General features: G+C 53.3%; 2 protein-coding genes and 2 non-coding genes across 4 annotated transcripts; all 4 read right to left on the bottom strand.

Annotated features, from left to right (window-relative positions):
• Positions 1 to 278: 278 nt before the first annotated feature.
• Positions 279 to 344, bottom strand: LOC142855177 (small nucleolar RNA SNORD52). Its single transcript, XR_012911440.1, has one exon. It is a non-coding gene; the product is annotated as a small nucleolar RNA SNORD52 (small nucleolar RNA).
• Positions 345 to 1140: 796 nt separating this feature from the next.
• Positions 1141 to 1202, bottom strand: LOC142855180 (small nucleolar RNA SNORD48). Its single transcript, XR_012911443.1, has one exon. It is a non-coding gene; the product is annotated as a small nucleolar RNA SNORD48 (small nucleolar RNA).
• Positions 1203 to 4985: 3783 nt separating this feature from the next.
• Positions 4986 to 7982, bottom strand: LOC142854201 (heat shock 70 kDa protein 1A). The gene has a single exon (XM_075979447.1). It carries the CDS (start codon positions 7538 to 7540, stop codon positions 5615 to 5617), a length of 1926 nt encoding a protein of 641 aa, XP_075835562.1. The 5' UTR covers positions 7541 to 7982; the 3' UTR covers positions 4986 to 5614.
• Positions 7983 to 17907: 9925 nt separating this feature from the next.
• Positions 17908 to 20963, bottom strand: LOC142854200 (heat shock 70 kDa protein 1A-like). The gene has a single exon (XM_075979446.1). It carries the CDS (start codon positions 20651 to 20653, stop codon positions 18728 to 18730), a length of 1926 nt encoding a protein of 641 aa, XP_075835561.1. The 5' UTR covers positions 20654 to 20963; the 3' UTR covers positions 17908 to 18727.
• Between the last annotated feature and the right edge of the window lie 164 nt (positions 20964 to 21127).

Genomic DNA, 21127 nt, shown 5'->3' with positions numbered 1-21127 from the left:
TCGCTCTCAGACACTAGCATGACCGGGCAGGCACAGTCACGCCATGCTGGACCACTTTTAAGTACAGACTCCACCTTAGGCTGGGGTCTCAGGTCAGCTCATAATCTAGATGAGGGAACCAGGCCTCTGTGTAGTCTTCAGAACTCACTCTAGAAGCGTAAATAGGACAGTCAATGACAAACAGGGGCCAGCTACATTAGCAGAGCATTTGGGACACTGGATTCCATCCCAAGGAAGGGAAATAGTGCACCCAAAATAAGGATTCAGGTTCCCCAAGAGAGTCAGATTTATAGTCGACATCAGGACCAGCGTCAGAGACTCTAGTCTGTGAAATCATCATTCCCAGTTTAGGGAGACCCGAATCAGTAAAAATGCAACAGAAGCCCAAGGACTGTTAGTCTGAGAGTAAGGAGACCGGCTGTGGTAGGCCGTGATTGTATTCTCAGGCTTTGGGGCCATAGAAGAAATCCAAAACCACCAAGTCACTGGACCGTAACTGCTAAAAACTACAAAGAGGTGGGACAACCACAGCTAAGCACCATAAAAAACCCTCAAAAAACCCACCACACACAACGGACTCCTTGCAACCTGAATGGTCTAAGGAAATGTCTGAGCTACAAACAATGCAACAAAGCACCCATATGCAGAAAAATTGCAATAAAACGAGGGTCGTGGCTCATGGCTTCAACCCCAGCCACTTTAAGTTTGGAACTAGGTTAAAGCCAGGAATGGTGGCATGCCCATGGGATACAGGGTTCCCACACTCGAGGCTGGGCAGTTAAGACCACGGGTTGCTCTTCCAGGACCCGGATAAAACTCCCAGTACCCACATGGCAGCTTACAGCTGTAAGTCCAGTACAGGGGCCCTGACAAATTCATAGACAAACATGCACATAAAATTTTTAGAAAACTAATAATCAAGCAAGGGATAAACAAATGCTAATGGCCATGACGCTTTGCTAAGAAAACTGTCTGAGATAACCTAAGGACCTTCTGTCGCCCAATACTAACCTTCCTTCAGGAGAAAGCGGCCAGCGGGTGTCCTCAATTCCCTAGCAGGAAGCAAGACAGAAGCAAACCGTTAAGGACTCCAGGCCACGGAAGTTCAAATCCCAGCTACCGCAGACGCCGGCCAGGGGCGGTCAGAGCGCTGCGGTGATGGCGTCAGCGGACACTCAGAATCACCAGAGGTCATCATTACCGTCGCTCCCCCGGGTCCAGCCCCTCCACATCCCGCCCTGCGATCGCACCATCGACTCACCATCATGGCCCTGGGTCCCGCCGGCGCGGATAAGAGACCTGGGGAGAGAGAACAGTGTGAGCACAGACCCGGGAGACTGCGGCCCGCGTCCCTCCTCCCGGGCTGGGTCAGTTCCAAGGGTGGCGTCACGGAGACATCAGAAACTCTAGTCTGTAAATGTGGGTCATCCTGCCCAGCCCCACGCCGCGGAGCGCTCCCCACGGGACCCGGGGATACCTGCTGCACGACCTCCACGGAGGGAGCAAAGCCAGAGACACAGCAAGGTTGCAGGCCCAATGCCGAGCACACAGCAACGCGGCAGACACGCGCACAAAGAGACCCGCCGCCGCCCGCGCACGCGCTTTTATATCCGCGCCAGCCCGGGGTCCTGACGCGCGTAGTCGTCTTGGGATATGCCTGACCCGGGCGCCCGCTGACCAATGCGGAGGGAACGAAGCGGAATTATGTCGCTCACTCTTCAGGGTGGAGAGTCATGCATGACTTGTGACTTCTGCTAAATTACCAAAGAAAGGGAAAACAAAAATGGAAGCAGGCGGGCGGCCTAGACGCCCAAGGTGGGGTAAAGACCCCGGAGAGCAGCTGGGTGTGTGCGCTCTCTGACCGCCTGGAGGTGTATGGCTGCGGTGATTCTGTTCTGATCCAGGCTACCTACCGGACTCAGGTCACCTCCACCAGCCAGAACAATCTGAATTTGCATCTCAGCTTCTGCTCTCCATCCTTTTTTTTTTTTTTTGGTTTTTCGAGACAGGGTTTTTCTGTGGTTTTGGAGCATGTCCTGGAACTAGCTCTTGTAGACCAGGCTGGTCTCGAACTCACAGAGATCCGCCTGCCTCTGCCTCCCGAGTGCTGGGATTAAAGGCGTGTGCCACCACCGCCCGGCTTCCATCCTTTTTATTAAAAAAAAAAGTGTTTCATTGGGTAGTAAACTTTTCTCCCCTACACCCCCACCGTATCCCTGGCTCATTTGTAGCTAACTAGATAGTCCAAGATGGGGTCCAACCATGCTTAGAATTACAGGCGTGACCCACTACCAGCTCAGACATCTTTGTCAGTTTTAAAAATTATTTTAAAAATTAATATTATGGCCGGGCGTGGTGGTGCATGCCTTTAGTTCCAGCACTCTGAGGCAGATGGATCTCTGAATTCTAGGTCAGCCTGGTCTACAAAGCAAGTTCCAGGGCAGCCAGGGCTGTTACAGAGAAACCCTGTCTCAAAAAATACAAACAGATTAATTTTATTTATGTATATGCACACCACATGTGTGCAAGTGCCTGCTGAGGCTAGCCACAGTGCTTTGGATCCTTTGAACTGGAGTTACAGGAAGCTGGGAGGCACTTGCTGGGCACTGAGCAAGGACCTGCTGAAGAGCAGTAAGTGCTCCTAACCTCCTAGGCCTCTCTCCAACCCCCTTTGTCATTTTTCTGAGACTGCAGTTCTGCACTCAACACTTCTGCATTCACTTCCTAATACTGGAATCATATGTGTGATCCACTTTGAGCATCTCTGGCTTTGTTTTTAACAATACATTTTAGCTGGGATGTAGTGGTATACAATTTTATTTTTTTTTAAATATTTATTTATTATGTATACAATATTCTTTCTGCATGTATGCCTGCAGGCCAGAAGAGGGCACCAGACCTCATTACAGATAGTTGTGAGCCACCATGTGGTTGCCGGGAATTGAACTCAGGACCATTGGAAGAGCAGACAATGCTCTTAACCACTGAGCCATCTCTCCAGCCCCGCGGTATACAATTTTAATCCCAGCATTCAGGAGGCAGAGGCAGCAAATCTCTGAGTTCAAGGCCAGCCTGGTCTACAATAGGGGTTCCAGGACAGCCAGGGCTACACAGAGAAACCCTGTCCTGATAAATAAATAAATAAATAAATACAAGTTGGAGGGCCGGGCTGTGCCCTTTATGGAGCTGAAGGGTGGGCTAAGACGCTAACTCAGAAACAATATTATAAATGAAGTTTGGAAGGTCACTGTGCATACAAGAAATGGATTTTCTCTGTACTCTTTTCAGTTATTCCCTTGAAGCTGTAGCCTTCCACCAAAACTCTCTTGTGAGGTTGGGGTGGTGGCACCGGCCTCTGATCCCAGCACTTGGGAGACAGAGGCAGGCAGATTTCTGTGAATCCGAGGCCAGTCAGGGCTACGCAGAGATCCTGCTTTGTAACATAATAAAAACATTTTAAAATCTAAGAATCCTACAGCAATTATTTATTTGATAAACTTCTCAGTTCCTAGAGGCCCGGTTTCCACCAGGGAGGCTATGGGAGGAAGCTGCTTTCAGTTCTACACTGAGTACATGTTCCGGCTAGACATGACTTCTGTCTGGTGTGGCTTAGCAATAAACTGGATCTCTAATGAGCAGTTCATGAACATAATCGCCCCGACCTCAAGAATTAGTTTCCGGTCATTAAACTCTTGCTGCTGGCTTCTTTACCGCAGGGCGGCCTGACACCTACTGTGTAAGAATATGCTGGAAATTAAAGTGGCTGACCCTGGCCTAGCTAAGTGATTTATTCTCGCTGAAGCTGGGGATTGTTTTTAGGGCCTCCATACTAAGCCAGCATTCTGTCATTGAGCTACACCCCAGCAATTCTAGGATGATGTCATTAAACCAATGGGATGGAGACTCATGGATCAAAAGGGCTTTTTCTGCTATTTTTCCCCTATTTTCTGCCTGTTTATTCAGGCCTTGGACAAGCTATGTAAATGGTCCATTATTTCACCAGGTTTACTGCCTGGAAGGAAGAGGGCAGATAGAGAGAGTGGGTGTGAGAGTGTGTGCTGTAATCCCAGCGTTTGAGGCCAGCATGGGCTAAATAGCACATTCCAGCACAGCCAGGGCTACACAGAAAGGCCATCTCTCTCTCTCTCTCTCTCTCTCTCTCTCTCTCTCTCTCTCTCTCTCTCACACACACACACACACACACACACACACACGCACACACGCACGCACACACACGAACCCTCCTGCCCCCAAAGAAAAAGATACCCAGACCTGGTGCCTGGTGGCAAATGTGTCCAATCTCAGCTCAGGGGTTCGGGGATGGGGACTGATAAGGTCAGGCTGAGCTGGAGGAAGCTCTGCAAGATCTTAAAAAGTAATAAAGAGCCAGGTGGGAAAAAAGAAGATGGCTCTGAGTCTGAGCCAGGCAGGACTGCATGGTGAGACTGTCTCAAAGAACACAGGAGACCTTACAGAGGGCTCTGAGCTCCGTGAGGAAGCCTTGGCTAGCTTCCTCACCCTTCCTGACGCTGTGACCCTTTAACACAGTTCTCATGTTAGGTGACTCCCTCCAACTGTAAAATTACTTTCATTGCTACTACATAACTGTAACTTTGCTGTTATGAATCATAATGCAAGAATCTGTTTTCCAACGGTCTGAGTGACCCCGTGAAAGGGACCTACGACCCCAAAAGGGGTCACGGTTGCAGGTTGAGAAACACAGGTCTAGATTCAGTCCCGGGGAGGTGGGGGAGAGTTCAGAGCCATCAGAGCCCCTGATGTCCTCTCCACGGAGCCCCAAACTATACCCAGCCCCACTCCTACTTTAGAGCACCTGCCGCTAAGATCTTCTGCCTAACACATAGAAAACCGGCACTTAAACTCGAACAAAATTCCCCAAATCCTTGCTCTGGTCAACCCAAAACCAGGGAACCCCCGTAAACCCAGAAGTCCTCATCCCTCCCAACAGACACACGGACAAAACATAGTTGTAACAGTTTATTTAGAATATTTACATTGTAAGTTTTTTTTTCTTTGTAGTGTTGCAAAGAAAAGACTCTCCACAGGGGGGCAGTGTTGATTCTCCGGTGGCAGGAAAATGCCATCCGTACAGTACGTGGATTAAATACAAAGAAGTATGGATTATACCACAAAACGATAATAAGAACAAGCAGATAATTAAAGTTTTAGCGTGGAAGACTAAAGTTAGAAATACACAGTGGAAAAAAGGTGATGAAAGCCAGTCTGTCTCGGGGATGACTGAGAAGAGACTGTCAACTTTAGCTGCTCTGGTTTGGGACCAGACACTGAGACTGTCATGGGTCCCTGGGCAGCAACTAATGCTTTAAATTTCATACATCATTAGGTCTAAGAACACAAAATTCCTTGACTCTGTTTAAATAAAACACTGTAGACGGACAAACTGGCAACGTTCCTGTGGATATAAAGAACAAAAACGTATAAAGTTTAACAGTCAACTCAATTACCTTCTACAAGGCTGGAACTTTAGAACGAACCCAGGAGGGAAGGACCAACCCCGACAGACAGTGCAAAGGCAGTCCTCAGCGCCATCAGTCCGCTTCCCGGAGGACCCCGGGAGTGCAAGGAGGGGCCTCTAATCCACCTCCTCGATGGTGGGCCCCGACCCGGAGCCTCCCTTGGGCGCCTGGGCCCCGAAGCCCCCAGCCCCGGGAGCCCCCGCGCCCTGGTACAGCCCGCTGATGATGGGGCTGCACACCCTCTCCAGCTCCTCCCGCTTGTGCACGAACTCCTCCTTGTCGGCCAGCGTGTTGGCGTCCAGCCAGGAGATGACCTCCTGGCACTTGTCCAGCACCTTCCTCTTGTCCGCCTCGCTGAGCTTGCCCTTGAGGCCCTCGTCCTCCACGGCGCTCTTCATGTTGAAGGCGTAGGACTCGAGCGCGTTCTTGGCCGCCACCCGCTCGCGCTGCACGTCGTCCTCGGCCTTGTACCTCTCGGCCTCCTGCACCATGCGCTCGATCTCCTCCTTGCTCAGCCGGCCCTTGTCGTTGGTGATGGTGATCTTGTTGGCCTTGCCCGTGCTCTTGTCGGTGGCCGTGACGTTCAGGATGCCGTTGGCGTCGATGTCGAAGGTCACCTCGATCTGCGGCACGCCCCGGGGCGCCGGCGGGATGCCGCTGAGCTCGAAGCGCCCCAGCAGGTTGTTGTCGCGCGTCATGGCCCTCTCGCCCTCGTACACCTGGATCAGCACCCCGGGCTGGTTGTCCGAGTAGGTGGTGAAGGTCTGCGTCTGCTTGGTGGGGATGGTGGAGTTGCGCTTGATGAGCGCCGTCATCACGCCGCCCGCCGTCTCCAGGCCCAGCGACAGCGGCGCCACGTCCAGCAGCAGCAGGTCCTGCACGTTCTCAGACTTGTCCCCCATCAGGATGGCCGCCTGCACCGCCGCCCCGTAGGCCACCGCCTCGTCCGGGTTGATGCTCTTGTTCAGGTCGCGCCCGTTGAAGAAGTCCTGCAGCAGCTTCTGCACCTTGGGGATGCGCGTCGAGCCGCCCACCAGCACCAGGTCGTGGATCTGCGCCTTGTCCAGCTTGGCGTCGCGCAGAGCCTTCTCCACGGGCTCCAGCGTGCCGCGGAACAGGTCCGAGCACAGCTCCTCGAAGCGCGCCCGCGTGATGGACGTGTAGAAGTCGATGCCCTCGAACAGCGAGTCGATCTCCAGGTTGGCCTGCGTGCTGGACGACAGGGTCCTCTTGGCGCGCTCGCAGGCCGTGCGCAGCCGCCGCACGGCGCGCTTGTTCTGGCTGATGTCCTTCTTGTGCTTCCTCTTGAACTCCTCCACGAAGTGGCTCACCAGCCGGTTGTCGAAGTCCTCCCCGCCCAGGTGCGTGTCGCCCGCCGTGGCCTTCACCTCGAAGATGCCGTCGTCGATCGTCAGGATGGACACGTCGAACGTGCCGCCCCCCAGGTCGAAGATGAGCACGTTGCGCTCGCCCTTGCCCGACCGGTCCAGCCCGTAGGCGATGGCGGCCGCCGTGGGCTCGTTGATGATGCGCAGCACGTTCAGACCCGCGATCACGCCAGCGTCCTTGGTGGCCTGCCGCTGCGAGTCGTTGAAGTAGGCGGGCACCGTGATCACCGCGTTGGTCACCGGGTGGCCCAGGTACGCCTCGGCGATCTCCTTCATCTTCGTCAGCACCATCGACGAGATCTCCTCGGGGTAGAAGGCCCGGCTCTCGCCCTTGTAGCTCACCTGCACCTTGGGCTTGCCGCCGTCGTTCACCACCTGGAAGGGCCAGTGCTTCATGTCCGACTGCACCACCGCGTCGCCGAACTTGCGGCCGATCAGCCGCTTCGCGTCGAACACGGTGTTCTGCGGGTTCAGCGCCACCTGGTTCTTGGCCGCGTCGCCGATCAGCCGCTCGGTGTCGGTGAAGGCCACGTAGCTGGGGGTCGTGCGGTTGCCCTGGTCGTTGGCGATGATCTCCACCTTGCCGTGCTGGAACACGCCCACGCACGAGTAGGTGGTGCCCAGGTCGATGCCGATCGCCGTGTTCTTGGCCATGGCTCTCTCGCTCGCTCGCTCGCTCTGGCTCTCGGTCTCTCTCTGCTGCCGGGGCTCTGCGCTCAGCTCCTGCGAGGCTGCGCTCTGCTCTGCGGCGGGGATGCTCCGGGAAAGGCTGGTCCTGGCCGGGGATCCGGAAGGTCGGGAACGCGCACTTTCGCTCCTCTCCGCTGCGAGGGAACCTGAGATTCCTTCTGCACCGCAGGCGGTGTCTGGAGCCCTGCGTGCCGCCCTGCGCCTTTATGTGGCGTCCTCCGTCCCCACCCGCTGTCCCCTGGGCCAATCAGCGAGCCGGAGGCTGCCGTGGGGACCGGAATCTTCCAGCAGTTTCGCGTCTGGTGGAGCCTCCCCGCCTCCTCTGAGTAATGGCTGAGGAGGGTGCCGCCCCTGTCCAGAACTCTCCAGACCATTCTGGGGTTCGCTGGAGAGGCCGGATTCCTGGGTAGGGAGGCGGGAGGTGCTTGCTGCCCCTGTTGTCATGGGGACGTAGGGTAGCGGTCCCCGTGGTCAAGTGAAGCAGACAAGGGTCAACCTCTGGAGGTGCTGAGCGGTGAGAGGCGTATGAGACTCAGATCATCGAGGGGGTTTAAGGTCTGCAAACCTTTTCTACAGGACGGGGGCACAGAAAGTTTCTCAAAGGAGGCGGGATAACGCTTAGCCAAAATGATTGTGATTGGGTCCAGGCTCGAGTGACAGCCTGTGGGCGTCCTGAGAAATGATCGTTCCTCTGTTTTTTCCCATCTTAGGTTTAAAAGGGGAAAGAGGTCACGAACTATAGGATTTTTTTTTCTTTCTGTGTTTACATCACGGTTAACGTACAAGTCAGCAGTAGATCGCCATAGGGAGCCTCCAGTGTTTACAAAGGGATGTCTGTGTGTAAACCCTTGGCTCTCACGTTAGGAGGATCTGTGACCCGAATAAGGAAAGTGTCCCAGCGGGAGGGCAGGGCAGTGTGGACCCTGCCAGGACGCAGCCACTCCCTTTGCCTCAAGCTGGAGCCTGGCATTAGTAAGAAATAAAACTTTCCATAGAAATTGGCAGGATGTGGTGGCTCACACCAGTCATCTCCACACTTGAGAGGCTGAGGCAGGAGGACAGCAGGGAGTCCAATGCCAGTCTAGGTTGCAGAGGGAGACCTTGTCTGAAAACATTTTAAGGAAAGCAGAGCGTGCCAGCTTGGCTTCTCCTTCGCGTATCTCTTTGCCAGGCACCTTTCTTTCTGCTCAGTTTCTGGCTCTGATGGCGACAGCAAAGTCAGGGTTAACTTAGAGTTCTTTGGTTCTCCTGCCTGTGCCTGCTGCCTCTCGCCAGTCCCGTGTTTAGATGGAGAGATGGGGTGTTCTGTCCTGTGACAGCGTCACACCTCACAGGGACCCGCCTAGGGACTGACCTCTGAGCTTTTTGTCCTGGACCGCAAGGTTCAGTGCCTCATCTATGTCCTGTTTTGAGTACAAATCCATTTAGTCGTCAGTGATCATCTTCCCTGCTCCCTTCCCAGTTCCTCCTCTCGTGGAAGGGGTAAAGACCCCCAGTTAGAGACCAGAAACTCCAGCATGAGCCTGCTGGGTATGGTGGCTCATGCTTGGGCCAGAGGATCAATAATTCGCAGCCAGCCAGGGCCACATCAGAACCTGTCTCAAAAAAAAAAAAAAAAGGAAAGAAAAAAAAAACAGGATTCATTAGAGCCTCAGTTCTGAGGTAACAGTCTATGGCAGGGAGTGACTATATACACGAATCTTTTTGGGCTTCTTTCCTCTTTTTAATTTTCTTTTTCGATAAGGTCTCATGTAGCCCAGGATGTTCTTGGATTCCTGTGTAGTAGTCAAGCCTGGCCTTAAGCATCCATCCTCCAGTTTTGACCCCCAAGTACTGGAATTCCAGGTCCCCCCCATAGGTTCCTGAGTGTAACTTGCAGGCGCCAGTATCTGGAAGGAGCCCTGCTTTGGAACACAGCTTCACTGGCATCTTTGTGTGCGCTAGCGTGTGTGTGCACACAAGTCCATATCAAGACATCTCTTCCTGGAATCCAAGGGCATCTAATGGTTTGTGCTGTAGTTTGCTGACCTCAGCCGATGTTTTGAAGATGCATAGATCCCCTTTGTGTCCTTGGCAGACTGCAGCTTGTTCCAGTCAGGGCTAATGAAATGAATTCAGTTCTAATGAATCACTACCCCGATCTGGTTAAACCAGTTAAACTTCCAGGATTTTTCCATTACTCTGCAGCTCTGGCTGGGGATTCCTCTAGGAGTCCCTGCTAGCTGCCTCATAGCTCCCAGAGACCTTGCTGCTCCCCACACCCCAGAGGCCTGCTCCCCACCATCTGTGGACACTGATAGTCCTGGGTTTGTTCCTTCTGCCCTGGGAATCAGCAGTTCTTAGAATATATCTTTAATAGGAAATTTGGTACAGGGTCTCAAATGGTAGTCGAGACTCTAGGCCTGCAACGCTGACCTTGAGCTCAGAATGGTCCCCTTGTCTCACCCACAGAGTGTTAGGACTAACTGGAATGGCCACCACACCTGGTCCACATCTATTTCTCCACACAAAGATATTTGTCATTTTGTCTGTCCCTTTAGCCTGGCTTCAGAGGCAGGAGTACAGTGAAGGGTTTTAATTGCTGGGCAGGAGAACCCCAAGAACCCCAAGCTGCTGGTAGAATCCATGCTTAGAATCCAAGACATCTGGATCTAATTATTAGCATCTCTTTCCCCCACCCTCCTCCCCTGCCACACACACACACACAGACACACACACACACACTCCGAGAGGACCTTGGTTCATTCTGGAATTAGGTTTTTATTGAGGTCCATATTTGGAAGTAACAGAGTTCAGGGTTCTGAGGCCGGGAGGCTGTGAAGGACTTTTAAGGGGTGGGGAGCGCCAGGGGCAGGAGAGGACACCGAGGACACTGGAGAGGGGAGAACCTTCCTCAGCAGGAGGCTCCAGCATCTTTCTTCCTCTCTTCTCCTTACAGTTTCTCAGAGCAGCCCTGTTGCCCTCAGTCCTTGTTTTTATCAGATGCTACGGTTCTGAGCAGATGCAGAGGAAGCGAGGAAGCCGTCAAAGCAAGGGTCGTGAACCCCCAGGTGCCTTCCTTCTGCTCCATTTGCTGTATTGCTGAGAGTCTCACCCCTTAGTCCCAGCTGGCTGGAGTTCACAGGGGTCCTCCTGCCTCAGCTTCTCAGAGGCCCTTGTGACAGACACCACCCTGCTGAGGCAGCCATTCTTAGGCAGATTGCAAAGGCCTTGGTGGCTGTAAACCTCTGCAGAGTTCCCGCAAGTGGAAGAACACTCTGGACAGGGGAAGACCTGAGTTTGATCTGGAGTCTACCTCTTGGTCAAGGGTGCTTTTTGGTTTTGTTTTATTTTTTGTTTGTTTTGTTTTGTTTGTTTGTTTGTTTTAACAATGAAGTACTTGTATTCTATTAAATCACCCAGGTCTCTATATGACCATCTCTAAAATAGAGTTAACAGTATCTACTTCAGACTGTGTGATGGAGCTCCTGTAACTCCAGAGTGGGACAGGCCGAGGAGAAGGATGCCCTGAGACCATGACCTGGGCCATCTGAAGAAACCCTGCCTCGAAACAACAAATGCACGGGTGGGTGCTGGGCTGGGCTCAGCTCTGTGCTTCTCATTGTGCACAAAGCCCAGGGTTAAATCTGCTACCATGGAAACCAGGGCGAGCATCACACACCTGTGATAACATCAGTGGGGAGGGAGAGGCAGAAGGACCAGAAGGTTGAGTTTATCCGTGGAGACAGTGAACCTGAAGACAGCTAGAATACACTAACCCTGTCTCAGGAAATAAACACCCTCAAACTCAGACCAAACAGAAATCTGTTTCACAGCGTGGTGGCCTCAAGGACTGGCCGGCTAATGCTCCAATAGCTGTCACAGTGTGTGCTCTGCAGATTCCCCTCTTTGATTGGCAGGTCCACACACTCAGGTCCAGCTACCCACGCATTCTTGGTGAGGGCCCCACAAAGCTGGGGACCATTTCAGGCACCATGGAAGTAATTAAATTAGTTAAAACTGGGATAAGGCAGGTGCTGTGATTTATATCTGTAATCCCAGCACGGAGGGACGGAGGGATTGTCACACTACCACAGGTTTGAAGCAGCCTGGTCTATAAAGCAAGTTCCATGCCAGCCAGGGCTACATAGAGAGACCCTGCTCCAGAACCAAAGCACTGGACAGCTTCCCCTCTGCCGTGCTTGTCTAGTGGGAGAAAGGCGTAGGCTTTGTCTAGGACCACAAGAGAAGACAGAAGTCATTTCATTATGATGCAAAGTTGGGGAGTTTGTCAGATTTATATTTAATGAAGTATATGTGTACATCAGTGCAGGGGCCTGGAGGACAGAAAAGGGCACTGGATCCCCTGGAGCTGGAGTTCCAGGTGGTTGTAAGTTTCTAAACTTGGGTCCTGGGTGTAGCGAGCTGCGTGGAATCACAACTGATGGAGATGTATAATCAACTCCTATGGCTAAAGTCTGACCTATGCTATGATCACGCAATGATTATCAGCTGCTTGCATATGCGTGAACCTATGGGCAGTGCCCACCTGGCAGTTTGGGGTTGGCAGCCCATGTCTACTTAAGGGCTGGGAGAGGTTTGCCAGGAGAGAGAGGTTTCCCCGAGGAGAGAGGTCAAAGAGAGAGGTCAAGGAAACAGAGAGAGAGAGAGAGAGAGAGAGAGAGAGAGAGAGAGAGAGAATTGTAAAAGGTCCTGGAATAAACTGCAGTGAGAAGACCTCCGGTGGTCGCGTCATTCCTTGCAGGACGAGGTAGAGACGTGAAACCTGGGAACCAAACGCAAGTCCCCTAGGACAGCACTGCCAGTTCTTACCATGGACCATCATCTCTCCAGCCCCTAGTCGGACACAGGTTTTGAGGGAAAGGGTTAAGACAGAGAGGACCTTGGGACACACCTAAAACACGGGCCTGGACTTTTCAAAGAAGAGTGGCAGCCACAAACTGCCCTGGTCCCCACCTGCACAACCAAGATAAGACACATATTCCCCGCATTGTGCCAGAGACTATTTATAATCCCAGGTAACTGTGGCACCCACCTGTCAGGGACCCACACAGCTTCTCACATCTGTGTTTTAAGAACACGTCAGAGACTAGGGTGAGGGAGAAAAAGGCAGGAGCTGAAAGGCCAGGGCACATTTCTTCCAACTCCTGCCTTCCTGACACCAGCCTTCCCCGAGTCAGCCTCTCCACTCACTGACCACGTAGGCTAGGAGGGCAGCGGTGTGAAGGTCGGCCAAACGACCACCCAGGAACTTCCCTCCTGCCCACCAGATCATGGCCCTGCCCCTAAACTCCAGTCTGACCCACTCAACTCTGCCAGAATCCTCTGGTGTTAAATGTGCAGTCTGGCTGAACTTGCTGTCCCAGAGCAGAGTGGAGAGGACTGGGGACCCAGGAGAGGAGGAGTTTGCTTTGTTAAGGAGTCTTCCTGAGAATAATGACTGGGCAGTTCCTTCGAGGCCAAACCGTCCCTCCCTGCTCTGTCAGCACTAGAAGTGCCTATGCTAAAGCAGAACAAACTGGCTAGGAAAAGGGGGCCGGTTTCTTTTACATTTATTTATTTATTTATTTGGTTTTTCAAGACAGGGTTTCTCTGTAGCTTTTGGATCCTGTCCTGGAACTCGCTCTGAAGACCAGGCTGGCCTCAAACTCACAGAGATCCTCCTGTCTCCACCTCCCAAGTGCTCAGACTGAAGACGTATGACACCACTGCCCAGCTCCTTTCTGCTTTAAAAATAACTGTGTGGTTTTTACTCTGTGTGTATGAGTGCTTTGTCTGCCTGTCTATCTGTACCACTTGTGTGCCTGGTGCCTGCCGAAGCCAATATTTTTTTTTTTTTGAGACAAGCTTTGGCCTGTCCTGTAACTAACTCTTGTGGAACAGGTTGGCCTCAAACTCACAGAGATCCACCTGCCTCTGCCTCCTGAGTGCTGGGATTAAAGGCGTGTGCCACCACCGCCTGGAGCCAGTTGGTTTTTGAGACAATATTTGGGAGCTGGGAACTGGACCGGGGTCTTCTGAGCCATCTCTCCTACCCCATCCATCTATGCTTAAAGTTTTTTCTGGTTTGCTATTTTTAGACTTCTTCTGTCGGCCACATGAGTCTTAAACTCCTGGCAATCCTCCTGTCTTAGCAATTCAAGTGCTAAGAGACTTCTCAGTGTCCTGAGGCTTCTTCACCCTCCTCCTCCTCTTGTTCATCTTCTCCCTCTACCATCATGGATGGGGTATATCTGTGTACTCCATACTAGGCTTTATCTTTAATTAATTTTATTTGTTTTGTCTGTCTGTATGTCTATGTGAGGATGCTGGATTCTGGAGTTGCAGACAGTTGTGAGCTGCCATATGGGTGTTGGGAATTGAATCTGGGTCCCCTGGAGGAGCAGTCAGTGCTCTTAATGGCTGAGCCATCTACCCAGCCCCCAGACTAACTAGTCTTGAACAGGAATCCCCTGGCCTCCATTTCCCAGTGGCAAGACAGGCCTGTACCACACCCAGTTCTACTTCATCAGATGGAAACAATGGAAAGATTGGCGACTTTTACAATACTGAGCTCACCAAACTGTGGCAGCCATGCAAGAGTAGTCCTCAGAGATGACAGGAGCTGAGCTCCCAGGTGGGCTGCGCTTCCCACCTGATCCCCGTCTTCCCTCAGCACCCACCTCACTGCCTGTCCATCAGACTGTGTGGTGTAAAGACAGCGCCACCTCACTGATGACTATCAGATTGTGTGTGTAGAGACAGCGCCACCTCACTGATGACCATCGGACTGTGTGTGTAGACACAGCTCCACCTCACTGATGACCATCAGACTGTGTGTGTAGACACAGCTCCACCTCACTGATGACCATCAGACTGTGTGTGTAGACACAGCTCCACCTCACTGATGACCATCAGACTGTGTGTGTAGACACAGCTCCACCTCACTGATGTCCATCAGACAGAGTATGGTGTGGAGCGATCTAATTGTCCTCATTAGTTGGGTATCGCCGTGAGATGAAACACCGTGACCAGAGGTGGAGGAACAGGTTTATTTGGCTTACACTTTCACAGTGTAGTCATTGAAGGAACTCAAACTAGACAGGAACCAGGAGGCAGGAGCTGATGCAGAGGCCAAGGAAGGTGCTGCTACTGGCTTGCTCTCCATGGCTTGCTCAGCCTGCTTTCTTATAGAACCCAGGAACCCCAGCCCAGGGATGCCCCACCCACAACAGGCTGGGCTCTATCACAGAAATCACTAATGAAGGAAAAGGAGGGGGCATGTGGGGAGGAGGTTGGAGGAGAAGAGGGAGGGGAAGGCTGCAGTCAGGATGTAAAATAAATTATGGACTGGAGAGATGGCTCCCTTAAGTGCACTGACTGCTCTTCCAAGGACCAGGGCTCAATTCCCTGCACCCACATGACTGTTCACCACTACCTGTAACTCCTGTTCCAAGGATCTGACACCCTCACACAGACATACCTGTAGGCCATTCATCAATGCACATAAAATAAATTAACTAATTAAAATATCTGTACAGCCTTAAAAAGTTATTTATAAAAAGTAAAATAAATTAAATAAAAGAAATAAAAGAAACAGAGAAAAAGAAAAGAAAATGACCTACATCCAGATCCTATGGAGGCTCCTTCTCAAATGAGGTTCCCTCCTTTCAGAAGATTGTAGCCTGTGTCAGGGTGACAGAAGATGAACCAGCACACTAGGGTTAATAGAGCAACACGTGACAGCCCCCCCCACTCCGTCACAGCCCTCCATGTGGCGGTCCTTCTGAGCCTGAGGCGCTATATTGTCAGGTGACACCGCCCACCCGCGTGTATGTTCACTGGAACACTTTACATGTAGACGAGAAAAACTGCAAAGGTGCCCAGGAAGGTGGCTCTGGCGTGCACGAATGCAAGCCTGCCTCCAGTACTCCAGAACCCAGCGAGGAAGAGAACTGATCCCCAGAGTTATCCTCTGACCTGCGCACACATGGACCCAAACCACACACACATCAAATCTTAAAAAAATCACAAGTGTGAATTCTACTCCAGCTCCTTTCAGGAATAACCATGAAGGGAGGTATGAGGGCAGCAGGCCCATTCCTGACCCCTCTTCCCGTCTCCCCCCTCCTCTCTCTCACACAGCCACACACACGCAGAGGTCTGACCCCAGAGCCCGTTGGTACCCACATACCGTACTTATCACTGAGCTACATCTCCAGCCCTCAACACCCCCACTTGTACAGAATCTGGAGGAGGGGCAGTGAGGGGGCCCAGCTTGGGGTATGAGAGAATCCATCTCCAAAAACAAATAACCCAGCAACAACAAACAGGAATCTGGGCTTAAGATGAACCTCAGGAAAACAGTTGCTTAGCAACTGCAAGCTCTAGGTTTGCTTCACAGAACAACAGACAAAGCAAAATAAAATTGCAGGGCTAGGGAATACAGCTCAGTGGTAGAGCTGGCCTCGAACCCCAGCACCACACACAAAGCAAAAAACAAAAACACATAAACAAGAAGTTATGAGGTAGGGATGGTATAGCAATCCGTGTGTATAAACAAGAAGTTATGAGGTAGGGATGATATAGCAATCCGTGTGTATAAACAAGAAGTTATGAGGTAGGGATGGTATAGCAATCCGTGTGCATAGTGCAGCACTTGGGAGGCTGAGGTCCTGAGACCCCTCAGAGTCAAGTCCAGACTGGACTGCATAGTGAGTTCCAAGCCAGCCTCTGCCTCAAAGGCTTTGTTAAAAGCAGATTTTTTAAATGGGGGGAGGGGAATCTTGCACATAATCTCAGTAGGGTAGAACAGCCTAACTGAGCCACCATTCAAATCATCAGAAGAAGGTGAAGGCCCAAGAGAAGCTTCAGTAGGTGAAGGTGTTGCTGGCACACTGCAGATTTCAGCTCCATGCCCAGGACTGACGCAGAGAATGAAAACAGAGAACATGCTCCCACAGATCTTCTGATCTCTGCATGTGTGCCTCATCATGCACATGCCCCACACAGTGCATGACCTCTGCATGCGCCTTGACATCTGCATGCCCCCCACTGGTCCTCTGACCATTGCATGTGAGCTATAATATCTGCATGCCCCCCCACTGGTCCTCTGACCATTGCATGTGAGCTATAATATCTGCATGCCCCCCCACTGGTCCTCTGACCATTGCATGTGAGCTATAATATCTGCATGCCCCCCCACTGGTCCTCTGACCATTGCATGTGAGCTATAATATCTGCATGCCCCCCCACTGGTCCTCTGACCATTGCATGTGAGCTATAATATCTGCATGCCCCCCCACTGGTCCTCTGTTCATTGCATGTGAGCTATAATATCTGCATGCCCCCCCACTGGTCCTCTGACCATTGCATGTGAGCTATAATATCTGCATGCCCCCCCACTGGTCCTCTGACCATTGCATGTGAGCTATAATATCTGCATGCCCCACACTGGTTCTCTGGGCCCTGCATGTGTGCCTTAGCATCTGCATGCCTCACACAGTGCTCCTCTGGGCCCTGCATGTGCGCCTTGGCATCTGCATGCCCCACACACTGGTCCTCTGGGCCCTGCATGTGCGCCTTAGCACTGCATGCCTCACACAGTGCTCCTTTGATCCCTGCATGAGCCTTGGCATCTGCATGCCTCCCCCTACATAAATTAAGTAAAAGATGAGAACTAGGGATTGTATCCTCAACAGGCGGTGCCAATTCTCACTTTTTTTTTTTTTTTTTTTTTGATTTTTTCGAGACAGGGTTTCTCTGTAGCTTTTGGTTCCTGTCCTGGAACTAGCTCTTGTAGACCAGGCTGGCCTCGAACTCCCAGAGATCCGCCTGCCTCTGCCTCCCGAGTGCTGGGATTAAAGGCGTGCGCCACCACCGCCCGGCCCAATTCTCACTTTTTAAAGCCCACTCTCTATGATCTTTTTCTATATTTCCCCCTCTGCTTCCCGTCTTTACTAGAGAACTGTATACACAAGTGAGCTCCCACCCCTCTCCCCAGCCATCCTCACACCCTCTGCATCCTCCCCACCCCGCTAGGTGACTGGCTTCTTCCAGATCCCCTGCCCAAGCCTCCATGGCCAGGGCTTTTGTGGACAAACCAAACCCCTCCCTCATCTCCAAAAGAATTTATCCCAGGATCTCCTGCACTGAGCTATACCTCAGCCAGAGGGTTTCTGTTGCTCTGACCCATTTCCTCCTTCTCACACAAATGGATCACAGTGCAATGCTCCCTGTGTCCACCAGACCCCTGTGGAGAGAAAACGTCACTCTTCTGTGGACAAGACTGTAAGGGGGACCAGAGAGGCAGCAGAGACTTTTGGTCTCCAAGGACAACAGGCACACTGTCATTAAGTTATTTTGAGTTTATTTTCAAATAACCACTAAAAATGGACCTGAGTTCAGCATAAATATGTAAAAAAAAAAGTGAACAAAAGATGGCAAATAAATTCACCTCCAAGTTTACCAACTGGAAAAACCAGCTCAACAGCTCAACAACAAACCTGCACACACAAGTATAAGCCAGAAGCACTCAGCACAAGACAAACGTGGCCTATGGAAGGCACCGACCTGAGGTGCCCCACATGGGGCCAAGGACAGAACCCGAAGACAAAAGACCTTAAAAATCTGCTGGTGTTTTCTTAAAATATTTCTTTTTTTGTATTTTGACAGAAATTCTCACTATAGAGCCCAAGCCATGGAGAAACTAACTATACAGACCAGGCTGGGACTGAACACACAGAGGTGAAGGTGTTTGCTCATGACTGACAATGTATTTCTTTTTAACATCGTACACACATACACACACACACACACACACACACACACACACACACACAGAACACACACTTCTTTGTCTTTCTCTTATTGCAAGCCAAAATCAGATAAGCACAATATGGTGTTACAAGGATATTTTCCAACTTTGTAGTCTGGCAAAATAAATCATAGAGTGTGGCAGTGTTAGGGAAAAACCTACCCTCCGAGTACTGACTTACAGGAAATATAAAAACATTAGTTACTGCACAAAGTGAATACATGTGTCCCTAAGGCTAGAACTTCAGTGCAAATGAACTCAGCAGGGAGGAACCAACCCCGACAGACAGTGCAAAGGCAGTCCTCAAGCGCCACCAGTCTGCAGCCAGGGGACCCCGGGAGAGCAAGGAGGGGCCTCTAATCCACCTCCTCGATGGTGGGCCCCGACCTGGAGCCTCCCTTGGGCGCCTGGGCCCCGAAGCCCCCAGCCCCGGGAGCCCCCGCGCCCTGGTACAGCCCGCTGATGATGGGGCTGCACACCCTCTCCAGCTCCTCCCGCTTGTGCACGAACTCCTCCTTGTCGGCCAGCGTGTTGGCGTCCAGCCAGGAGATGACCTCCTGGCACTTGTCCAGCACCTTCCTCTTGTCCGCCTCGCTGAGCTTGCCCTTGAGGCCCTCGTCCTCCACGGCGCTCTTCATGTTGAAGGCGTAGGACTCGAGCGCGTTCTTGGCCGCCACCCGCTCGCGCTGCACGTCGTCCTCGGCCTTGTACCTCTCGGCCTCCTGCACCATGCGCTCGATCTCCTCCTTGCTCAGCCGGCCCTTGTCGTTGGTGATGGTGATCTTGTTGGCCTTGCCCGTGCTCTTGTCGGTGGCCGTGACGTTCAGGATGCCGTTGGCGTCGATGTCGAAGGTCACCTCGATCTGCGGCACGCCCCGGGGCGCCGGCGGGATGCCGCTGAGCTCGAAGCGCCCCAGCAGGTTGTTGTCGCGCGTCATGGCCCTCTCGCCCTCGTACACCTGGATCAGCACCCCGGGCTGGTTGTCCGAGTAGGTGGTGAAGGTCTGCGTCTGCTTGGTGGGGATGGTGGAGTTGCGCTTGATGAGCGCCGTCATCACGCCGCCCGCCGTCTCCAGGCCCAGAGACAGCGGCGCCACGTCCAGCAGCAGCAGGTCCTGCACGTTCTCAGACTTGTCCCCCATCAGGATGGCCGCCTGCACCGCCGCCCCGTAGGCCACCGCCTCGTCCGGGTTGATGCTCTTGTTCAGGTCGCGCCCGTTGAAGAAGTCCTGCAGCAGCTTCTGCACCTTGGGGATGCGCGTCGAGCCGCCCACCAGCACCAGGTCGTGGATCTGCGCCTTGTCCAGCTTGGCGTCGCGCAGGGCCTTCTCCACGGGCTCCAGCGTGCCGCGGAACAGGTCCGAGCACAGCTCCTCGAAGCGCGCCCGCGTGATGGATGTGTAGAAGTCGATGCCCTCGAACAGCGAGTCGATCTCCAGGCTGGCCTGCGTGCTGGACGACAGGGTCCTCTTGGCGCGCTCGCAGGCCGTGCGCAGCCGCCGCACGGCGCGCTTGTTCTGGCTGATGTCCTTCTTGTGCTTCCTCTTGAACTCCTCCACGAAGTGGCTCACCAGCCGGTTGTCGAAGTCCTCCCCGCCCAGGTGCGTGTCGCCCGCCGTGGCCTTCACCTCGAAGATGCCGTCGTCGATCGTCAGGATGGACACGTCGAACGTGCCGCCCCCCAGGTCGAAGATGAGCACGTTGCGCTCGCCCTTGCCCGACCGGTCCAGCCCGTAGGCGATGGCGGCCGCCGTGGGCTCGTTGATGATGCGCAGCACGTTCAGACCCGCGATCACGCCAGCGTCCTTGGTGGCCTGCCGCTGCGAGTCGTTGAAGTAGGCGGGCACCGTGATCACCGCGTTGGTCACCGGGTGGCCCAGGTACGCCTCGGCGATCTCCTTCATCTTCGTCAGCACCATCGACGAGATCTCCTCGGGGTAGAAGGCGCGGCTCTCGCCCTTGTAGCTCACCTGCACCTTGGGCTTGCCGCCGTCGTTCACCACCTGGAAGGGCCAGTGCTTCATGTCCGACTGCACCACCGCGTCGCCGAACTTGCGGCCGATCAGCCGCTTCGCGTCGAACACGGTGTTCTGCGGGTTCAGCGCCACCTGGTTCTTGGCCGCGTCGCCGATCAGCCGCTCGGTGTCGGTGAAGGCCACGTAGCTGGGGGTCGTGCGGTTGCCCTGGTCGTTGGCGATGATCTCCACCTTGCCGTGCTGGAACACGCCCACGCACGAGTAGGTGGTGCCCAGGTCGATGCCGATCGCCGTGTTCTTGGCCATGGCTCTCTCGTTCGTTCGCTCGCTCTCGCTCTCGGTCCCTCTCTGCTGCCGGGGCTCTGCGCTCAGCTCCTGCGAGGCTGCGCTCTGCTCTGCGGCGGGGATGCTCCGGGAAAGGCTGGTCCTGGCCGGGGGTCCGGAAGGTCGGGAACGCGCACTTTCGCTCCTCTCTGCTGCGAGGAAACCTGAGATTCCTTCTGCACCGCAGGCGGTGTCTGGAGCTCTGCGTGCCGCCCTGCGCCTTTATGCGGCGTCCTCCGTCCCCACCCGCTGTCCCCTGGGCCAATCAGCGAGCCGGAGGCTGCCGTGGGGACCGGAATCTTCCAGCAGTTTCGCGTCTGGTGGAGCCTCCCCGCCTCCTCTGAGTAATCGCTGAGGAGGGTGCCGCCCCTGTCCAGAACTCTCCAGACCCTTCTGGGGTTCGCTGGAGAGGCCGGATTCCTGGGGGGAGGGCGGCGGGCCGTGCTGCTGTCACTG

Source organism: Microtus pennsylvanicus, chromosome 7, assembly GCF_037038515.1.
Source record: "Microtus pennsylvanicus isolate mMicPen1 chromosome 7, mMicPen1.hap1, whole genome shotgun sequence".
In the NCBI taxonomy this organism is placed as follows: domain Eukaryota; kingdom Metazoa; phylum Chordata; class Mammalia; order Rodentia; family Cricetidae; genus Microtus; species Microtus pennsylvanicus.
The sequence above is the reverse complement of the archived record's forward strand: the minus strand, read 5'-3'. Positions and strand labels throughout refer to the sequence as shown.

Coding starts and splice junctions, on each gene's coding strand:
- LOC142854200 (XM_075979446.1), bottom strand. CDS start 20,653: ATGGCCAAGAACACGGCGATCGGCATCGACCTGGGCACCACCTACTCG.
- LOC142854201 (XM_075979447.1), bottom strand. CDS start 7,540: ATGGCCAAGAACACGGCGATCGGCATCGACCTGGGCACCACCTACTCG.